This window comes from Mesoplodon mirus (genome assembly GCF_964341445.2).
Source record: "Mesoplodon mirus genome assembly, chromosome: 1".
In the NCBI taxonomy this organism is placed as follows: Eukaryota; Metazoa; Chordata; class Mammalia; order Artiodactyla; family Ziphiidae; genus Mesoplodon; species Mesoplodon mirus.
Genome location: NC_138976.1, coordinates 32,934,257 through 32,955,506, shown reverse-complemented (window position 1 = coordinate 32,955,506; position 21,250 = coordinate 32,934,257). Strand labels below are relative to the sequence as shown.

The 21,250-nt window shown below is 39.3% G+C and overlaps 1 protein-coding gene across 1 annotated transcript in view; it reads right to left on the bottom strand.

Annotated features, from left to right (window-relative positions):
- Window positions 1-20,757, bottom strand: part of RAD23B (RAD23 homolog B, nucleotide excision repair protein) — a 45,244-nt gene extending 24,487 nt beyond the window's left edge. The window contains exons 1-4 of the mRNA XM_082613841.1: window positions 20,313-20,757; window positions 6,529-6,610; window positions 3,312-3,391; window positions 120-388 (exon numbers count right to left, since the gene is read on the bottom strand). Of these exons, the coding sequence (XP_082469967.1) occupies window positions 120-388; window positions 3,312-3,391; window positions 6,529-6,610; window positions 20,313-20,378 (497 nt within the window). The 5' untranslated portion in view covers window positions 20,379-20,757. The remainder of the gene's footprint in view (window positions 1-119; window positions 389-3,311; window positions 3,392-6,528; window positions 6,611-20,312) is intronic.
- Window positions 20,758-21,250: the final 493 nt, after the last annotated feature.

Genomic DNA, 21,250 nt, shown 5'->3' with positions numbered 1-21,250 from the left:
AGAAAAAGTTTAACATAGTAGATAGATAGTTTGATCAAAACAATAGTCAAAAGAAATACATTCATGAAGTCACTGTTATGAACATATTCCTATACAATTTCCTAGAATCCAGTTCTTACCTGTCAGTTGATGTTGGGCTAGCAGCCACTGGTGTTTCTGCTGGCTTTTCTGCAGGTTTCTCTTGTTTCGTTGCACTAGCAGGTGCAGGTTCAGAAGACGCTGTCGTTGATGCTGGAGTGACAGATGCAGGTGTGGGAGTGGGAGCCGAAGTGGGGGCAGGGGTTGGTGCCTGAGCCACAGCTGGTGCCGTGGAGGAACTAACCGTGGTAGTGGTGGCAGAATTTGATTGCTGAGTTGTAGCTGGTGCTGGCGTTGTCACTGCTTTGGGCTAAACACGTTACAAATCAAAGTAATGCATTACGATAAAACACTGCATTATTACCTCATCTCTGGATGCTACAAACTAACATAACACTAATACAAGATTGTAACTTGAAAATAATTTTGTAAGGTGACATAATGAGTGATCAACAGCAGCAATCTGAATCACTATTTATGTTATTCTTTCAAAGCTGATGAGAGCATATATATTAACTATCAACTTCCTTTAGCTTTAGCCAACGGTTTCAGTCTTCGGATCATTATGAAAAAAGAACCAAAAGAAGCAAATATTTTAAAACGTACAGAATGTGTATCCAGAAAAATAACCACATAATTCCCCCCCAAAACTTCACAATTAAAGTTTCTTGGTTACAACTTCAAAGTATTTATCGTCATTTCAAAGCAACAAAAATAACTTTCTTGAAATGAAAGTATAAACAGAAGTATGATTAATGAACATGCCAGAAAGTCTGCTGTATTGTAGAGGAGGGAAGAAAATCCCAATATTGACTACAAGCCAATAGGTGTAAGTACAAAGAGATTAACATAACTTTTGAGATGTATATACAGTTAAACCGACAAATAAAGGCCAAATAAAGTTATAACCGCATGCTCAGCACTTTCTGAACTAGAATCAGAGGCATAAACATTCCCACCAAGCAAAAAGCAATTTACATATGGGTAAAAATCATATTATATGAGTTTTATTCTTCTCCTACAGCCTATCAATGCTCACTACCTGCTTAGCTCATAACTTACCTAAGGTGAAAAGGTAACTGATTTGATGAAAGATGAGATTAAAATTCAACATAATCTGCCCCAAGTATAAATCAACAAACTGTAAATGCAATGAGTGGATTTGTGCCCTGTTCTATTTGAGCCAGTATAGAGTGTACTGGAAAAAAGTGCCTTGTGCAAGGTAGGGGGATGGGACTTACCTATCCTGCTTAACTCTTAGTTATGTTCTAAATAGTCAACGTTACTATAATACTAAAGGAAATAAGACCATAACAAATACATACCCAAATGTGTGGCTACCACATTTTCCACTATGTACTATGTATGATAAAACTAGACTAGGGAATACTATTCAGCCTTAAAAAGGACAAATTCTGGCACGTGCTACAACGTGGATGAACCTTGAAGACATTATACTAAGGGTAATAAACAAGTCACAAAAGGACAAATACTGTATGATTCCACTTATACGAGGTATGAAGAGTCGTCAAATTCATAGAAAGGACAACAGTGGTGTCAGGGGCTGGGGGGCAGGGGAAATGGGTAGTTACTGTTTAACAGGTACAGAGTTTCAGTTTAGGAAAATGAAAAAAGGTTTAGAAACAGATGGTGGTGATGGCTACACAACAATGTGAATGTATTTAATGCCAATGAACCAAACACTTAAAAATGGTTAAATCTGTAAATTTTGTGCTGTGTACCACAATTTTTGAAAAAACGAGTTGAGGCAAAGTTTCCTCATATGATTCTGTTCCTGTGTATTTAAGGTTTAACATTTAATAAGTGCTTAAATATAGCAAAATCAATATGGTTCTTAATAGATTAAAAAAAAATTAAGTCCAGTACATGTAAATTGTTTAGCTGCTTTTCGTTTCTCACTACAAAAGTATTCCATAATTAAAATTTACTTGTTCACTAAGGGCAAGATGGGAATAAAGACGCAGACCTACTAGAGAATGGACTTGAGGATACGGGGAGGGGGAAGGGTAAGCTGGGACAAAGTGAGAGAGTGGCATGGACATATATACACTACCAAATGTAAAACAGATAGCTAGTGGGAAGCAGCCGTATAGCACAGGGAGATCAGCTCAGGGAGATCAGCTAGGTGCTTTGTGACCACCTAGAGGGGTGGGATAGGGAGGGTGGGAGGGAGGGAGATGCAAGAGGGAAGAGATATGGGGATATTTGTATATGTATAACTGATTCACTTTGTTATAAAGCAGAAACTAACACACCATTGTAAAGCAATTATACTCCAATAAAGACGTTAAAAAAATTTACTTGTTCAACTTTGTTTTCTACTGCATATATCAATTACTTTGAGACTTAAAAAAAACCTCACATTTATTCTATTTTCAGTCTTTGACAAACTGGTTTCCAATTACCTAGTTAAATTTATTTTGGGTGCTACAAGTAACACTACTCTTCTGAGATTATTAGGAGTTTAGAATTTAGGATCATAATTCAGTCCTAAAAGTATCATGAGCACCACCACTCCTCTATTTGTCTTAACTCTCTACTGCATGCTTATGTATCTTTAAACAAGTATATAAATAAAACAAAAATCCTGAAAGAATCCATATTCATTCTCTGCTTTAGAGAAAAACTTCTGACTTTTATTTCAGTCCAATAAATCGCAAAAAAGTTCCTGTTAAAAACCTTCTCACAATAATCATTCCATCATTCTCTTAGCTGTCTTTTCCCTTTTTTAGTTTCTAAAAATCTATCCCATTGGCTAAGAAGTATCACTGAAGTTGTTAATCTATATGTCTTTCAGCCCTGAAGTATTTGTTAGGTCTAGTACATCATTTAGCAAATCCTTTTAAGGCACTCTTATTAAAAACCACAAAATAAGAAACATTTATTCAATTTCTAAGAATCACATTCTCTAATAATTACAACTAGTGATTTTACTAATCCAACAATACCTAATAATTTTAACATGACACTTCACACATCAGTTGTTTTGACATATTTAAAATTATGCTCAAACTACAAATATATAAAACTATTAACTTTATAGTTGACTCAAAGTAAACTGTTAAAACCTTTAATAACAATTAAGTGCATGCCACTATGGATGGGTATAAACTGTTTTCACTTGAAAGTGTAAAGCAAGACTTGGGATCATCTTTTCTTTTTTTTTTTAAACTCACATGCATAAAGATATATACAACGAGGTTGAAACTTACTTTTGTCACCATAACTACCACGAAGTTTTTCTCATCAATTTTATATTCTTTTAGAGCAGTATCATCATTGAGGATTTTGCCTAGCACATTAAGAAAAAAACATATTACTGAAGGCACCGTAACCTTGTCTTACACTAACTGAGGTTGAAACAATCACCAACATCAATTCTATCAATTAAAACTTTCCCCAAAGAAAAAGATTAACCACTCAGCCAAGATAAACATAAGTGGATACATGATTAGTTAAGAAGGCATAAATAAGCATTTGACTAAAAGATAGCAAACTCATGTACTGTACGTGGGTATCTCAATCCCAAGCATTTCTTAAAAATTATTACTTATAATAAAAAAGACTTGCTGGGTAAGGAAATATTAACTAGGTCCTGAGAAAGAGGAGATCATGAAGACAAATAAAATTCAATTTTGAGATGCTCAAGGATTCCCCACCCCTTCCCCGGAATAACCTATAATCCCTCTTGATGGAAGGAAAAATGAACGAACTGCCTGCTCCCACAAATACTGGATACCTGCAACACAGAAATGTTCCACTGCTATAAAAATAAGATACTCATGGTGACCTGGTACACAGAAATGGTAAGATAATATAGAACTGAGTAAGGCACACAGACTATGTAAGATTTTAGTCATGCAGAAGGACAAATGTGAGGTCAGGATTCCTTCAGGCTTCCTTTTCCTTGAAATTTGTTTTCCATTTTTAAAAAGTTATTGGGGCTTCCCTGGTGGCGCAGTGGTTGAGAGTCCGCCTGCTGATGCAGGGGACGTGGGTTCGTACCCCAGTCCGGGAAGATCCCACGTGCCGCGGAGTGGCTGGGCCCATGAGCCATGGCCGCTGAGCCTGCGTGTCTGAAGCCTGTGCTCCGCAATGGGAGAGGCCACAGCAGTGAGAGGCCCGCGTACCGCAAAAAAAAAAAAAAAAAAAAGTTATTGAATCAAAAGCTGCAAGCATTAAGACAAAAGGGAATAGTGTCTCTACTCTGCATAGGATTGAAAAAACAGGCCAAGACTAGAAAGCAGAAATTCTAGTTTTATGTCTGCCACCAACTACATGCACCTCTTCAGGCTTCTGATTCCTCATCACAGGGCTGGTGTTTCCTCTAAACCACCTCAGTTAAGAAAATACTTGAAAATCTCTATATAGGAAGAGACAAGAATCCATGGGCAACTCAAGATCCACCTTACCGACATCTACAATGACAGTGCTCAGTATTTCTTCTCAAGAACAAAGAAAAGAATTTTCTCCACAAAATTCACATATCAAGTCTATTTTTAACACACATTTTCCTGGTTACTAGTGAGGTTAGTTAATTTACAATTTCCTATTCATATCCTTTGTTGCTTTTTAATTGGGTCATCCTCTCCTTACTGATTTGTAAGAGCTCTTTATATAATTTGAATATTAATCTTTCTTCTCCTGTCGCTTATTTATAGTGTCTTTTGACATGTAAGGTCTTCTGTATTCTTCAATTTTGGTATTTTATTTAAAAAACAGCTAAACTGAAATTTAATTTCACAGGAATGATTCCAAGTACATTAATACACATAATCAGTATAAATGGTTTCATTTCAACAGATTAAAAAAGATGCTCAGCTTGATGGGAAAACTGAAGAAACATGTGGACCCCTATCTTGCACCACTCACAAAAATTAACTTGAAATGGATCAAAGACTTAAACATAAGGCCTGATACCATAAAACTCCTGGAAGAAAATGGAGGGAAGAAAGTCAGAGATTTTGGTCTTGGCAATAATTTTTTGGGCATGACACCAAAAGCACAAAAAATAAAAAAAAAAGGACAAATGGGACTACACCAAACTCAAAAGCACAAAAAATAAAAAAAAAAGGACAAATGGGACTACACCAAACTCAAAAGCTCTGCACAACAAAAGAAACAAATAACAAAATGAAAAGAATTCTACAGAATGGAACAAACTACAGAATGAGAGAAAAATTTTGAAAACCATATATCAGATATGAGGTTAATATCCAAAATACATAAAGAACTCAGTCAACTCAATAACAAAAAACCAAACAATCTGATTAAAAATTAGCAGAGTAAACCAACATTTCTCCAAAGAGGACATCGAAATAGTCAACAGACAGATGAAAAGATGCCCAACATCACTAAGCATCAGGGAAATGCAAATCAAAACGAGGTATTACCTCACACCTGTTAGAATAGCTATCATCAAGAAGACAAGAAACAAGAGGGGCTGGTGAGGTTGTGGTGAAAAAAGAATCCTTACACAGTGTTAGTGGGAATGTAAATTGGTCCAACCACTATGGAGAACAATATGGAAGTTCCTTAAAAAATTAAAAATAGATCTACCATATGATCCAGCAATTCCACTTTTGGGTATATACCCAAAGAAAATGAAAGCAGGATTCTGACAAGACATATGCACTCCCATCTCTACAGCAGCACTATTCACAATAGCTAAGATATGGAAACAATCCAAAATGCCCATCAATGATGAATGAATAAAAAAGACGTGACCCATATACACAACATTATTCACCCATGAGAAAGAAGATATCCTGCCGTCTGCAACAACATGATGAACCTTGAGAACATTATGCTAAGTATGATATCACTTATATGTGGAATCTAAAAACCTAAACTTATAAAAAAGAGTATTTTACCTTGGTGGTTACCAAGGGTATGGGGCGTGGGGGAGGGAAGAGTGATGGTGTTTAAGAGTACGAACTTCTAATGAGTAGTAAATAAGCCACAGAGATCTAATGCACAGTATAATGAACACAGACAATAAAACTGTACTGTTAATCATGTAATCTGATAAATATCGTTACACTGGCAATCATATTACAATATATAAGTGTATCAGAGTAACACCCTATACACCTTATACAATGTCACACAAACTAATTCAGTAAGAATTTTTTTAATTCAAAAAACAAAACAAATACAGCCAGTTACATAATACTTACAAAAGATAAAACTAATAAGCAAAACTATCTAACATCACTGGATGGAGAAATACATAAAGCAAATGTGAAAAAACAGAGGACTGAATATTAATAACATTCAAATGACTATTCATTCTCTGCTTTTATCTATACAATGTTTCTGACAATCAATTTGTATACACTACAGTTTGCAAGATGGCAATTTCTAAAACTAAAAGAATGTCACAGTACACAAGAAAATGGCATATTAATTTCAGCATTTAATGCATACCTGCATAAATTAATTTTTGACCTGCTACAGGAAAGGCATCTTTACCCTTTTCAGATTCAATCTTCTCTTTCAGTGCTCTTACCTATAGGAAAAAATTTTTTAATTTTTGAAAAAGTCTAAACAAATGAAAATCCAGAATATGAACAAATGATGCAAGATAAAAATTTTATACATACTATTAATGACTCCAAAAACTTCAAAGATCATGTCTTTATAATATTACGTCAAAAAGACCTATTATTAACAACCCATACTACTAGGTATAAGTATAAACTGTTTTACCATCTGTTCCACGTACACAGTTTTTTAAAAAAAGACTTTACCAGTTGACTTTATAAGTCTATTCAAAACAAAGGTTTCAAAAGCAGAAAGTTTTGATTCTCACTATAAAGTTTATGGGCTTATTTCTCACAGAGTAAGAAAGTAAAGAAAAGCTCTCTAATCTAAAAGGTCTAAGAAATAAAGTGGTCTTGTGCACAATAATAAAAAAAAGGTTAAATGTGAATGTTAAAAGGCAAATTATTCACTTTAAAAGTGGCTAATGTTTCATTATAATCACCTGAGGGAGCTTTATAAAGCCCAATTAAAATATAATTTCTGAGGGTGGGTCTGGACATGAATATTTTTGAAAAGCTTTACAGTTGGTTTACAGTCCGGCCGACGTTGAGAACCACTGTATTACTTCAACGGTCTTGAACAAGTAGCTCAGTTTTTCTCAACATCAGTCTCATCTATAAAGAGGGACTGGAACACATGATCTTTATGGTCTTCCATCCCTAAAATTACATGACCACAGGTTCATTATGAAGTACTGATACTTAGAAAAAGAGTGTAATCAATTTCTGAAGTAGGGTGGCATAGGAGTAAAAAAAAAAAAACAAAACAAAAAGGCAAGGAGACATAATGGAACTAAATTTCACTACTTTAAATGACCAAGAATCAAGGGGGAAAATTCCACTTCCTTCAGTTCCCAGAATTCTTCTAAAAATTGCCTGGGGCTTCCCTGGTGGCGCAGTGGTTGAGAGACCGCCTGCCGATGCAAAGGACACGGGTTCGTGCCCCGGTCTGGGAAGATCCCGCATGCCGCGGAGCGGCTGGGCCCGTGAGCCATGGCCGCTGAGCCTGCGCGTCCAGAGCCTGTGCTCCGCAACGGGAGAGGCCACGACAGTGAGAGGCCCGCGTATCGCAAAAAAAAAATTGTCTGAATTGATAGCTCTGAGCTTTAAGTGGAAAACTGTCACGATAGGGATACAAAAGGGAGGGTTCCTCCCCAAATCACATTGCTACTATAAGTAGTAGCTGAAATCCAAAACCAGCTCTTCTGGCTCCAAGCTTTAGAGCAGAGTATTTTGCAAATGCCACATAAATCACCCTTGCTATACTGATCTCCCTGAAGTGGGCCAGTAGCATCACTGCTATCCTGAAATTCCCAAAGTGGAAATCCATCACAAGAATCTCAACCTGCTATGTGTATGATTAAGAGTGGGAAAGGAGGACAAACAACAACAAAAAATCCCTCTAGTCACTTTACGACTAAATAACATTGCTTCAAAGAAATCAAAACTGTGATTAAAGAATACTAAGAACATAACAATGAGAACTCTACATAACAATACCTAGATGATGTGGTTAAAAAAGTAATCATAGACTAACACTAAACATGTTTATTATTTAACAAGAAGGAAAATTAATAAACTAAGCACGCCACTGAAATAGAAACAACAAGACACATAAACAAAAGGGAAAATGCAAATAAAATAAATTAAGAGAAATGGTAGAAAATGGTTCTTGTGCCAACAGAAAAATGGACAAATGACAGGGGCAGGCAATTCACAATTATACACCCAATAAAAAGAAAAGCTTAACATCATTAGTAACCAAAAGCACAAATTTTAATGTCAGACATCATTAATCCAATAGACGGTCATATTGGAAAAGACTGTCTTGAACAATTTTTGGTGTTAAGTGTGAAGAGACACACTCTCAGAATGAGGGTATCAAATGATATAATGTTTTGTGGGCAATACGCCAGGACACCTTGACATTTTGGGGGCAGAGGGTGTGGGGGTGTGTGTGTGGATTCAACGCAGCAAAACCACCTTGGGTCATGTGTCAAAGAAAATACGTGAACTTTTGTAGTATTTGAAGTATATCTCAATAAAGATTAAAAAAATACCTTGTAGTAAACAATCCTGTTTACAAATGAATCAAAAAAAAAAAAAAAAAGAAAGAAAAGAAGTGAACTAGACCTTGGAACCAGGCTCCCTGACCTGTCCAAACCTCTGGCATTGTTCCTTAAACTCAACCCAATGATCTTTACTGCCAATCCACTTAAGTCATCTACTCACAGTCATTCAGGACACAGGCTGAATCTCATCATCCCCAAAATGCTCTTTGAAATGGTAAGTGCCAACCTCCTATTCCCACCAGCTCTCTCAGTAACTCTTCACTACACCTGGTCTTGCATCTCATTACAACTTTGGTTCCTTGAGCCTCTACTTTCATTCATTCTGATCTTTACTGCAAGCTCTATTCAGCTTAGACAATAATGCCACTGCTTCTATCACTTTCTTCCTAACATCACAGACCTGTTTGCCTTTCTGTTGCTGCTACCAGGCAAAACTCCACATCTGGACCAACACAGTTGAATTTATTTGTCAGTACTCAAAATAAAATTTACTTCAACCACTGTGGTGTCATACTCTTCTACCTCACTTAGCTAACACATCTCACCTTTAATGTCTAACCAGCTGCCTATCCACATTTATATCCAGTCTTCTAAATGTTACTGGAGAAAAAGAACGACACCCCCAATCCTTCTGTTCCCCTGGTTAGCCCTCTCCTCCCTCCTCCAAGAGGTTGTTTGAAACCTGTACTCTCCTCTAAATCTGATTCCCAACACTCCCCCCCAACCCCCTGCAGATGACCATTTTCTACTTCAAGGTACAGAAGACACCACAGGAACTCACACCCTCAACTTTCTGCTACCAAACTGACACATGTTTTTTTGCATCCAGATCCACCTAATCTCAATCTTCTTCCCTACTAAATGAAAGCTATCCCTCTCTTCAAATCTAATTCCTGTTCTCCAGTACCTTGCTAGATTCATTATGTTTCCTACTCCCCCACCCCGCCAACTTTTATTTTCAACCTCTCCCTCAAAGCCAGTTCATTTCCATTCACACTTAAACAGACCCAATTCTCTATCATCTTAAAAACACACAAAACCCCCCACAATCCGTCTCCTGTCAGCTACCCTCTCCTCCCCTTAGTCTCAAGTAATTTTCAAAAAATTAACTATACATTGTCTTTACTTACTCATAACCCCACACTTATTACTCCAGGGTGCAACACAATGCTGATAAACTGAAGCACAGACTTTGTTCTCATTTTGCAGCTTATTTTCTGCAGTAGTGCTACTCCCACAATTCCATTAAGACTGCCCTCACCAGTACCACTAAATTCAGCAACATCATCATCAGACACTTCTTAGTCCTTCTCTGTAGTATTACTGGACCTCTCTGCCACATTTGACAGTACTGACCCATCTCTCCTTTTTGCACTGTCTTCCTTTGGCTTCCATAAGACCACACTCTTCTGGTTTTCCTCCTCTCTCTTTGTTCACTCCTTTTTGAAATCCTCTTCCTTGGCCAGACCTTTAAGTGTTACTTAGGGTTATGCCCAAGACTGCCTTTTCTTCTACATAGGCTTCTAGGATAATCCATTTCATCTACTCCTAGTTTTAAGAACCATTCATATGTCATGTGTATCTCTAGCCCAGCTCTCTCCTGACTCTCTACTTGACACCTTCACTGGATGTCCCATAGGCATTTCAACCATAATGTAATTGCTGAAAGACGGTTTCTAGACTACTTTGTCTAAGTCTTCCCTAACTCAGTCAAATTGAGCACACTTTAAAACAGCTATAAAGAAAGGCCTTCTTTCTGGATGTTGCAAAGAAGGAAAAGGTAGCAACTCTGCACATGGTTTCTCTTGGAAAGGTTACGTCCAGCAGCTGATGTAGTTATGACTCCTCTGTGCTGAGCCCCGTGCCAATACTTCCAATAAGTCATCTCAACAGGATGGATCTAAAACTAAGCACTATGATCCCAGTAAATAACCAGGCTTCTCTAAGGCTAACAAACAAGAAGCAGGAACTAAACTTTCATTTTGCTGCTTATTTCCCCCTAGATAAAGAATGGGAGTTTATCATTGATTCAACTAGAGACAATGCATGGTTAACACTCAAGAAGTCAAATTTTTTCTAGCCACATACTTCTCTCTTATGAAATTGTGCATTTTAAAAGAAAAATATACTCAACATCTAATACTAAACATAGTTGACATGGCTTTTATTTTTTCCCCAAAAGGGAGATAATCACTATGAAAAAGTGCCAGCACAAAAGCAGAGCAGTTATCCTTTTTCATCCCATTCCCTTGTGAGGTATTTGTCTCTTCCTTCTCCTGTATTCCTCACATTAAATTATTTATCCAGTGGTTCCAACTTACCATCTAACTACTTCCCAATGTGAACACTATATTGCATCCCATGGGACTACCCTAGCTCAGGCCAACCACCATTAAAAGTAGTTCTTTCCACTCAACGAATTTAAATTCTATGTTTCAGATATAAAAATAATGTCTTATAAATCGTATCTCCATAGTACCATGATGTTTTGCATGTCAGTCTTCTTACACATAACTTTTGCGTAAGATTTCTAGAACTACTGCTTGTTGATTAGGCTGGCAATTGAATATTCATAAAATAACCCAGCTTCCTCAATGCTACAGCATATTTTCCTCATTACTGTTATGATAGCTCATGGGCGCTACGTACTTACCATGTGTCAGGCAGTGTACAAAGAGCTCCACAATATTTATCTCATTTATTCTGTGCTAGATCTCTATTTGAATCCTGGCTAGTAACTCAGATGGACATTAGTATTTGAGAACAACAAATACTGTTGAGATTTGTGAACACTGATGCATGCATTTCTGAGACAATCTGCCATCCTTTGATCCAATAATTCCACCTCTAAGAATCAATGCTAAAGAGATGTTCACACAAATACTTCAACGATATATGAACAAAACATGTGCAGTACACTACTGGTTGTAATACTGCAAACAACCCTAAACATCCATCAATGGTGAAATGGTAAAATACATCACTGCTCATACATCCATTTGAATACTTATGGAATACAATAAGAACGATGACTATATATGAAAGATATTCACGGAACGCATGCATATATAAATGACTGGGTGAAATATTATCTTTAAGGGACAAAAGCTAGTTGCTAAGCAACTGATTTTTAAAAACATAGTGTTGTTGTGTTTATGTATTACATGTACATATATATGTATTTTTTTTTAAAAAAGACCAGAACCATATACAGGATCCAATAGTGGTTACTTAGACCAGGAGCCTAAAGCCTTTCGTTCTTTTACTTTATACACTTTACTTACCATAACAAGCCTGGGTTATTTTTAGTCATTTAAGAGGAAATTTAAATAGTTTAAAAGAAAAAAAAAAAATCTCATCGCACCCCACCCCCCGCCACCATTACTAATATTACACAAGTACATGCTGCAATTTAAGAGATTTCACTAAAAAAGAAAATTCTGGACAGTAGTTCTAACACTACATAGCCTAGCAAATTAAAAAATTAGTAAGAGCAAATAAGGTTTGGCAATTAAACCATTAGCAAAAGGAAAAAGAGACCTAAAGCCAAATATGTTTACAAAAGGATTTCATAGATTTACGCTATGGGCAGAGCTTTTTCCTCTTTGGTTCCCTGGGTGGTATCCTTCCATTTGAGAAACTGGTGCAGGCACCAAGGAGTATTTCCTGAATCTCTTCCACAAGGTCGGTTTCTGCTAATTCTAAAAACAGAATTATGAAGATGTCGGTTGACATCAGTGCAACAGGAAAAATCTCCCCCACTGGACCCAAGGAATGAAAAAAATGTGGCACAAGAGTTTTTTGTTTTTAACTGAAAGAATAACTAAGACTACAGTATTAATAATATGTGGATAAACAGTAAACAAAGGCAACCAATTCTCAAATTAGGGTTATGATCCAGAAGGTTACTTTTTAAAATATAATTTTATATACAGAATTAATTTTCCCTCACAGAAACTATGGTATTCAGGCTCCTAAACCTACCTATTTACGCCAATTTAATCTCTTCTATTATAAAATATATTCCTAACAGTATGGTTTCAAACAATCAAAACAGACACAGACTTTGAAAATGGAAAAGTAGAAACTCCCAAGTTACTTGTAAATTTTCAAGTTTCTATATAGGCAGAGAATGGATCTAACATACTACAAAGAAGCCACCTACCTCATTCAACCAGAAGTGTGTGGCGGAGAGGGCAGAGGGAGAGACAAATAACAATTTTTATCTACCTGTTGAAGTATCTAGGACCTATTCGTACATATTAGTCATTTGTAGCTGGTCTACTTCCTCTGCTGGAATAGGTACATGTAATGTTAAAGGGTTTATAAAGTTCATTCTATTATAAAATTAGCTCTTTGAGACATTACACAAGGAATGTATTTATCCAAACTTATAGGCAACAGACGTGGTGTCCTTCAGCAGGATTCACTGTTCTACAGCAGGCTTAAATTTAGCACATTTCTTTCCAAAGGTAACAGAAATTTTATACATTATCTACCAAATAATCTCAATTTCCAAGCTAAAAAAAGCACAACACTGCTCTCAACACTGAAATTGCTGATTACATCAAGCTAAGAAAATGAGGATATCTCACTTACACAAACCTTGTTCAAAAAGGACAGTGAAAACACTGATCAAACAGGACTTGTTAAAAAAGAAATTGCATAAATTTCTTTCTGATTTCACAATTCACCAAAAATTTTTCAGATCCATAATCTCATCTGATTTTCAGATCAACTCTACTGAGGAAGGTAGGTAAATTATTATTACTCCCATTGTACTCACAGGAAAAGAGATTTAAGTACTATGCTCAAGGGCACAGGGCAACTATAAAGTGGGAGAAAACTCTCCTCTAGCTTAGGAATAGCATGATGTATTTGAAAGAGCAAGATGTTAAAAAAAAAAAAAAGCAAACAGACTCAAGACCTACTCTTAAGTTCTGATGTAAGGAAGAGGGAGAAATGGGGGAGTAGACAAATATGGAGACAAGGGAGGGTTTTATTAAGACAAGGAAAATGTTTAGATACTCTAGAAATGGAAAAATTGGGCTTCCCTGGTGGCACAGTGGTTGGGAATCTGCCTGCCAATGCAGGGGGACACAGGTTCGAGCCCTGGTCCGGGAGGATCCCACGTGCCGCGGAGCAACTAAGCCCGTGCGCCATAATAGGAGAAGCCACTGCAGTGAGAAGCCCGAGCACCACAGACAAGAGAGGCCCCCTGCTTGCCGCAGCTAGGGAAAGCCCGCGCAGAGCGGCGAAGACCCAATGCAGAAATAAATAAAATAAATAAATAAATAAATAAATTTAGAAATGGAAAAACCAATGATGTAGAAAAGGAGAACTGATGGAGTGATGTCCTTCATAAACGACAAGAGTTTAGGATGCTGTGGAAAAGTGGGGGGGATTGGCCTTAGATAGCACCATCCACAATACATAGCTATCTCCACAATAAAAGGAGGCTAGCAGGTAGGGAGCTCTAGTAGGATCTTGTAAAAGTTCTGTCCCGACTGTTTCTATATTTTCAATAAAACCTAAAATCTAGGGTCACTGATGGAGAATAAAGAGAGAAGATGATATGAAATCTGCCTATGACAGTGGAAAAGTGAATAGTGAAATGTATGACTGTCACTACAAGGGCCTGATTACGATTATTGTTCAGGAATTTAAGTGAGACAAGTCAAGGTGTCTATGTGTTCGCCTTCTAGCTGCACAGGTGCAAGCACAAACACAGACTTGAATTTAATCATATTTGGAGTATTTCAAACAAGAATAATGGAGTGAGAGTGGGACCATGTTGTTAAGCACTGTCACTAAGCACTCTCTGTGTATCATCTCAAACTCACATAACCTTCAAAACAATCCTGTGATGTTAGTACTTCCATGGCTGTATTCTCTTTTTACAGATGAGGAAACAGGCGCAAAATCGGGTAACTTGCCAAATGTCACATCACACAGCAAGTACTAAGGCCAGGATTTAAACTTAGGCAGCCTGGCTCAAGAGACATGCTATACCTGACCCTTGCAAGGGAGTGATTATAGTCACTGACTCTATTTTAGCTGGGCAAAAGTGGAAGCAATAACACGAGGGGAGGGCCAGTGAAAAGGAGTATGGATCGAATAGACCCTAAGTCTCATTAGCATTGGCATCAGAGGGAAGTTAAAGTGGGATACTAAAAACAGATTACTGTGGATGGGGGGAAGAGCTACAGTTATGGTTGTGATAAGAGCTAGTTACCAGTCATGAGTCTGAATAACTGAGGTAGAGTAGAAGGAAAGATCACTGGATGAGCGATTAAGGAACAGAAGGTCAGAGTATGGGCAAGAACATCATTCACAGACAGTGAAACTACCAAGGCCATTGCTGTATGACCCCAGGCAAGTTACTAATCATGCTGGTCCCCATTTCTGCTTTTTAAAACATATACTATTACATATTTTCCCACAATTCTGGGTGTGTGTGTGTGTGTGTGTGTGTGTGTGTGTGTGTGTGTGTGTGTGTGTTTTAAACGATGCCTACCATAGGCTGTGACGCTCAGAATTATTGTGATCATTTTCACATGTTTCCCATTCATTCCTCAATCCACTAAATTCTGGCCCTAACACTCCATGGAGACTACTCATTAGGGTAACTAATGACCTCCAAGTTGCCAAAACCAAAAGTCACGTTTCCTGTTTTTATCTTACTTTTGATTTCTCAAGCAGTAGATACATTTGACCTTTTCCTCGTCTTTGAAACTTTTTTCTTCTCTTGGATTCTTCCTACCTCAAAGGTTGCTCCTTAACTGACCTCTTCAGTACTCAATCTCCACATGTTATAGCATCCCAGGCTTCAGCCCTAAGCCCCATCCCACTACATTCTCACCAGGGTTCCTCAATTCCAGTAGCAGAGAAGTTAATTACACATAAGGGATAATCTAGGCACTTGGACTCAATTTTGCAAAGAATGGGCACTGAAAAAGACTGTGGCAAGATGATCTCATCCAGTCCAATGGACCGAGGTCAAACATACATGCTGCTTATTGTCATGTCTCTAACTCCAGCCCAAATTCCCCTTTGGGACGGAAATTCATAGCAAATCTCCTTGTCATTTCCACCTGAATGTTTAATAGGCATCTTAAACTTAAGTCTTGAGTTTCCACCCCAACCCCTAAACCTGCCCCTCTCCCATCCCTCCACATCTCAGGAAAGAACACAAGTATTCACACAAGTTATACAACCAAAACCTATGTTTAATCTTTGATTTCTCAATTTTCCCCACTCCAATGCATCAAAAAATTCTCTCAACTCTATCCTCCCAACCATATCTCAAATCCCTCCACCTCTCTTTGTATCTCCACTCCTACTTCCCTGGTCAAAGCCTTGACCCCTTAAGACTGTTGTGCAAGCCTTCTAAATGGTCTTCTTACTATCTATTCTCCATACAGCAGTCAAAGTAACCTTTTCAAATCATAAAAGAAATAATTTTTCTCCTCTGCTTAAAAGCCCCCAAAGGCCTCCTATTTTACATTGAAAACCTTCAGTTTATTACAAAGCCCTACAGGCCCTGGCCCCTTGCCTAACTCTAATCCCTTACCTCTCTTCTCCTTCAACTACTAGATCAACAATACAGGCCTTTTTTGATTCCCAAAACACACTCTTAAAGGTCTTTCCCTACAGAAAACACTCTCCCCAACTCTGAGTGCTTACTATTCAGATCTCAGTTTAAATGTCACCTTATTTAGAAAGGCCTTCTGGGACCAATTTAAAAGTAGCCACCCAGTCATGCACTATCAAATTACCTCACCCTATTTCAATTCTCTACATAACTCTTACCACTATCTGTTTTTTAAAATTTGCTTTTCGACTAATTTATTCCACTATAATGTACACACCATAACAGCAAGACCTGATATTTTTAGTAAGTATTCAACAAACATTAAATAAATCAACATGCAAACATTGAGGGATCACTGACTTGGCAATTCACCAAAAAATGTATTTAATTCATTCAAAAGATCTATATTAAATGCCTACTGTGTGCCAAGTATAGAAAGAGCAAAGGTCTGATACAAACCATACTAGGTTTCCCAGGTACTACAGTATTTTGTTTTACCAATATGCCAAGAAACGTTAGTTTTACCTCTGTGATATAGTGTTTTAATATGTTTACTACTTAATGTTTTAATAATCTAGGGAACTTCCATAATAAGGTACTATCTTCAGCACAACTGTTAAAATACAATAAGCCCCAATGGGAACAATTTGCTAATAAATGATGGCTAGTAAATCCCATGTACAAGACTAGTACTCAAGTAGTATTTTACAGCATAATCACCATTATACCACAAAGTGAGGTTAATTCTTTGCAGATTACTGCATAGCATATTAGATATACTGTCTACAGAAATTAAAACTACTGTATCTTCACAATTCTCTTATCAAAAACTTCCAATGTATACACATAACTTTGATGTCACTTATATAATACAATCACATTTCAGTTTATGCATTTAAAGTCTCACCTGAAACTTACTGTTGGTTTTTTCCCCAGTTATTCTATGAGGAGATGAATTATTACTGTAATAGTAAAATCACTGTTTTGTAATGGTTAACACTAAAGGCAGTGCATGGTAATGGTCAAGTAAATGGTACAAAATGGCAAATGAATGTTAAAGTTTCACTTGTTAAAAATAAGGCAGGGGAGGACTTTCAACATTCAAACACTAAAGCAAATACAAACACCTTAAAAAAAAATCCTCTTGCTTTTTCTACTTTGTGCATCTACTCTATAGCCACTGACAGAGCTAAGACTATGTCAGTATGGCTCCCAAGAAGACCCAGACCATGTCCCCCATGTCCCTGTACTCCTCCAGTTCTGCCCGTCAAAGCTCACTGAACATTTACTTGTTGAGCAAATGATTCACTCCCATGATTCCTCTTATCTCTCAGTCCTTTCACTCATTTTCGCTCCTGCTCATCTCAAGCTCACAAGAGTTTCTATACCAGCCACCTCAAGTTACTTAAGTTCCTTAAGGTTTCTTAGTTCCTTCTAGGTAAAAATAAAACCTCTGAGCGGCCAAAATAGAGGTCTTAGAGACCAAAATCTGTTCATTTTATGTGAATCTCCCTAGAGGTCTCAATAAAATCCTATTTTTTCCCCTTTATTTTAGATCTATTTCTAATATCCTTGGTTATCTAGTTTTCACAAATTACAAACAGGACACTTACAGTCTCCCTCTATTTATGTAATTTTCATTGCTTCTTTTCTTACTAGAATTTTCTCAAATACTGTATCAAAAATAAATATTTAATTAAAAATCACTATAAAGATGGAATTAAAATAGTTCTAACATTTTTCCCATTTTTAAAATTTAAGTCCATTAAAGTAAAAACCCACAAGTCATTTTAATGTAAATGTTTCAGTATATCCAGATTAAGTGTTTTCATTTCTTGTCCCAGCCTAACAATGTTAGCTTTTATATTTACATAAACAGCAACAAAATTATATTTGGACAAATAGCAACAAAAAGCTGAAGAAGCAACTCTCTGTAACAACTGAGCTTTCTGAAAATATACCTCTAGAAGTACGTTTCATATAACTTAAACCCCCTTGGAAATAAACTGGAAAACAGCAAGTATGGTTAAGAATCTATACAAATACAATATTGGCTCTAAGATAACGAATGTGTAAAATGCCTAAAGAGCTCTACAAATTTTATAGAACATAAATAATTCAGTGGAGCTGTAGAAAGTCACTGCATAACTTCAATAAATCCAAGATATTTACCAAAAAAAAATCCTTTAGGTTTCAATAATCTTGGAATTAATTGTGAATATAAGCTGGTAAAGTTCCTGCAGCACCAACACATGTCACTACAAAAATCCAAAGTCAATAACATTTTATGAAAAGTTTTGTCTGAAAACATTAAGCAGCTGCATATTAACTTTCATCCTTTAACTTCTAAGTATACACCGAGCAGTAAAGGAATACTCAGGAAGAATATGATTTCTGTTAGTAATAGCAATCCACAGGGTGTTGTCAATTACTTCTGAGAACACTGAATTTCTCATCTAAAATTGCTATCTCCCGCACCTTTAAGAATTTACCACACAGCATATTTACACATATAATTAAATATCTTGAACTAAAATCATTTAGTACCACAATTCCAAAAAGGTTGGGAACTACTTTTTTAAAATAATTAAAGGTGTAGAAAACTTTAGATTAAATGATATAGGTAAAACATAACACTATACCCTCACTCAAAGGTACAGAGTGACTAATAATCGATTACATTTACTGACCACCAATTAAATAATATTTAATCTTCACATCTTTGCAAAACAGGCACATAGCAAATAAGTTAGAGCCACACATGGGAGCTCAGGATTATTTAATTAACTAACACTAAGGCTCCAGATCTCCACCAAAATTGAATCACCTATTTTAAAAAATATAGATGGGCTGAAAGTTGCTGCTTTAAATACAGCCTCATGACAATCTCAATGGTGTACAGCATCACAATTCCAGAACACAAGAAGTTTACACTGAATGGCATTTTTAGATCTTGGCAAAAAGTTGTACTGATTTCAACACAGTGCCTTTTTGCAGTCACAAATACACAGGATGACATGAGAATTTGACACGTGAACTTCTGAGGCGTTCAAGAGTTTACAGAAGAGATTCAAAGTTTTTATTTTCTTTTTTTCTCCCCTGAAAGGCTATTATTTGGGGGTTGGGTGCAGAGTTCCGACTCCTACAACTTCAAGACTTCTAACACAGGGAACTCATTAATCTGGAGTTAAGTTTGAGCCTGGATTTGAAGGGCTCTAATCCAACAAACTTCACCACCAAAGAGGGCTCAAAGGGCAATCTACACATGGGTGTGGGTTGGGTGGTGGGAGAACTGCAGCGAAACGATTCAAGATATAGGCAAATAAAAGGGTCACCAATTCTGCGGCGAAGGGGGCAAAGAATGCATTTTCACCACCCCTCACCACTCGCCTCTCACTGTGCAGCAAACGGAATCTGATACTTTTTATTTAAGGCTCATTATCTCCAGTTAGCGCTTCCTAGACCTCAGCGCCCAACCAGGTCCACTCAGGGACAGTGGTGACGCCGACATCTCCCTCCCCAACCCGTGCACCCACCATCGGGGAGCCCGGCTAGACCGCAGAGGCAGCCCTGACCTCCCATCCCCCTCTGGCCCCTCCGCCGAGAGCGCCCAGGCCGAGGCCTCCCGTGCCCCGCGGGCGTGTACTCCACGCCATCTGCCACCAGGGCTTCGGTGTCCGACCACTGCTTCCCCTTACTCCTGCCACAAAGCCCACAGCCAACTCTGAAGGTCCGGTGGGCCGCATGCCGCCGGGCCCCCGGGCCCTGCCCGCGCTCGGAGCCCGCAGGCCTCATCCAGCGCCTGGGGCCCAAGACCCCGCTCGCCGGGCCCTCTAGGGTGTACCGGAGGTCTCCCAGTTCGGGCGCGCCGCCGGGACCCTCTAGAAGCTGAGGCCGGGGCCCCGCACACGGCCCCGCCGCACCGCCCCAAGCCCAGGCCCGGCGAGCGCCTCGCGCGCCTCCCCTGCCCGGTGCCGGGCTCCGCGCTCCCGCCGCACTCACCGTCTCGTCTGGGTCGATGTCGATCTTGAAGGTCTGCTGCTGTAGGGTCTTCAGGGTGACCAGCATGGTGCCGCCGCGCAGCTCCGCTGCCGGGCCTGCTCCGGGTGCTGGCCGCTGGGCGGGGTCTGTGGCCTGGCGGGGCCCCGGGGTCGCCCGCGCTCCTCGCGCACTCGGGAGGAAAGCGGTGGGGGTGGGGGCTTGTCACATTCGCCCTGAAGAGCGGCCTCTCCCCCAGCCCTGGCCCCGGGCCGCGCCGCTGCCTCCGCGACTGCGGCCTTTCTCGCGAGCACGGGCCACCGTGCTTCCTCACGCGCCCGGCGCCAGCCACTGAGTCTGCAGGAAGCGCCAGGGGCTCTGCAAGAGCAGCAGAGAATCCGCTACCTCACCACAGGATGGTGGCCGCCATCATCGTGACTCGCCGAGACGCGCCCCCTCCCCCACCCGAAAAACCTGGGGGATGGGGTCGGGCTGGCTGAACGCGCAGGCGTAGGGTGCGGCGAGGCTGTACGCAGGCGCAGCCAAGAACTCCGCCCCGGAATTGGGGCGGGGCGGCGCGGATTACAGTTTTGGAAGGTCGGCGGCCTGGATTGCGCGTGCGCAGGCGCAGTCAGTGGGCGGTCTCGGGGTTCTCGGGGCTTCCATGGTGCGTCTGCGGCCAGGGCGTTCTCCAGCCCGCCGCTGCTCGGCCTACGTCCAGACTCCGCCCACGTCCAGGCTCCGCCCGGTTGTCTGAGTTGCGCAATCCGTAGCCGGGGAAGCGCTACGTGGAGACCGGACTGAGTGGATGCGGAGCCCTGGAGCTGGGAAACTAGAGGGCGGTAGGTCGGGGCGGGGTTTAAGTGAAAGGATCGTGACAGCCACAGTAGTGGGCGGGCGCTTGCAGGGCGCTTGCTGTGTGGCTGAGTCCTTGTGCTGGCGACTGATTCTTTTATTCTGAG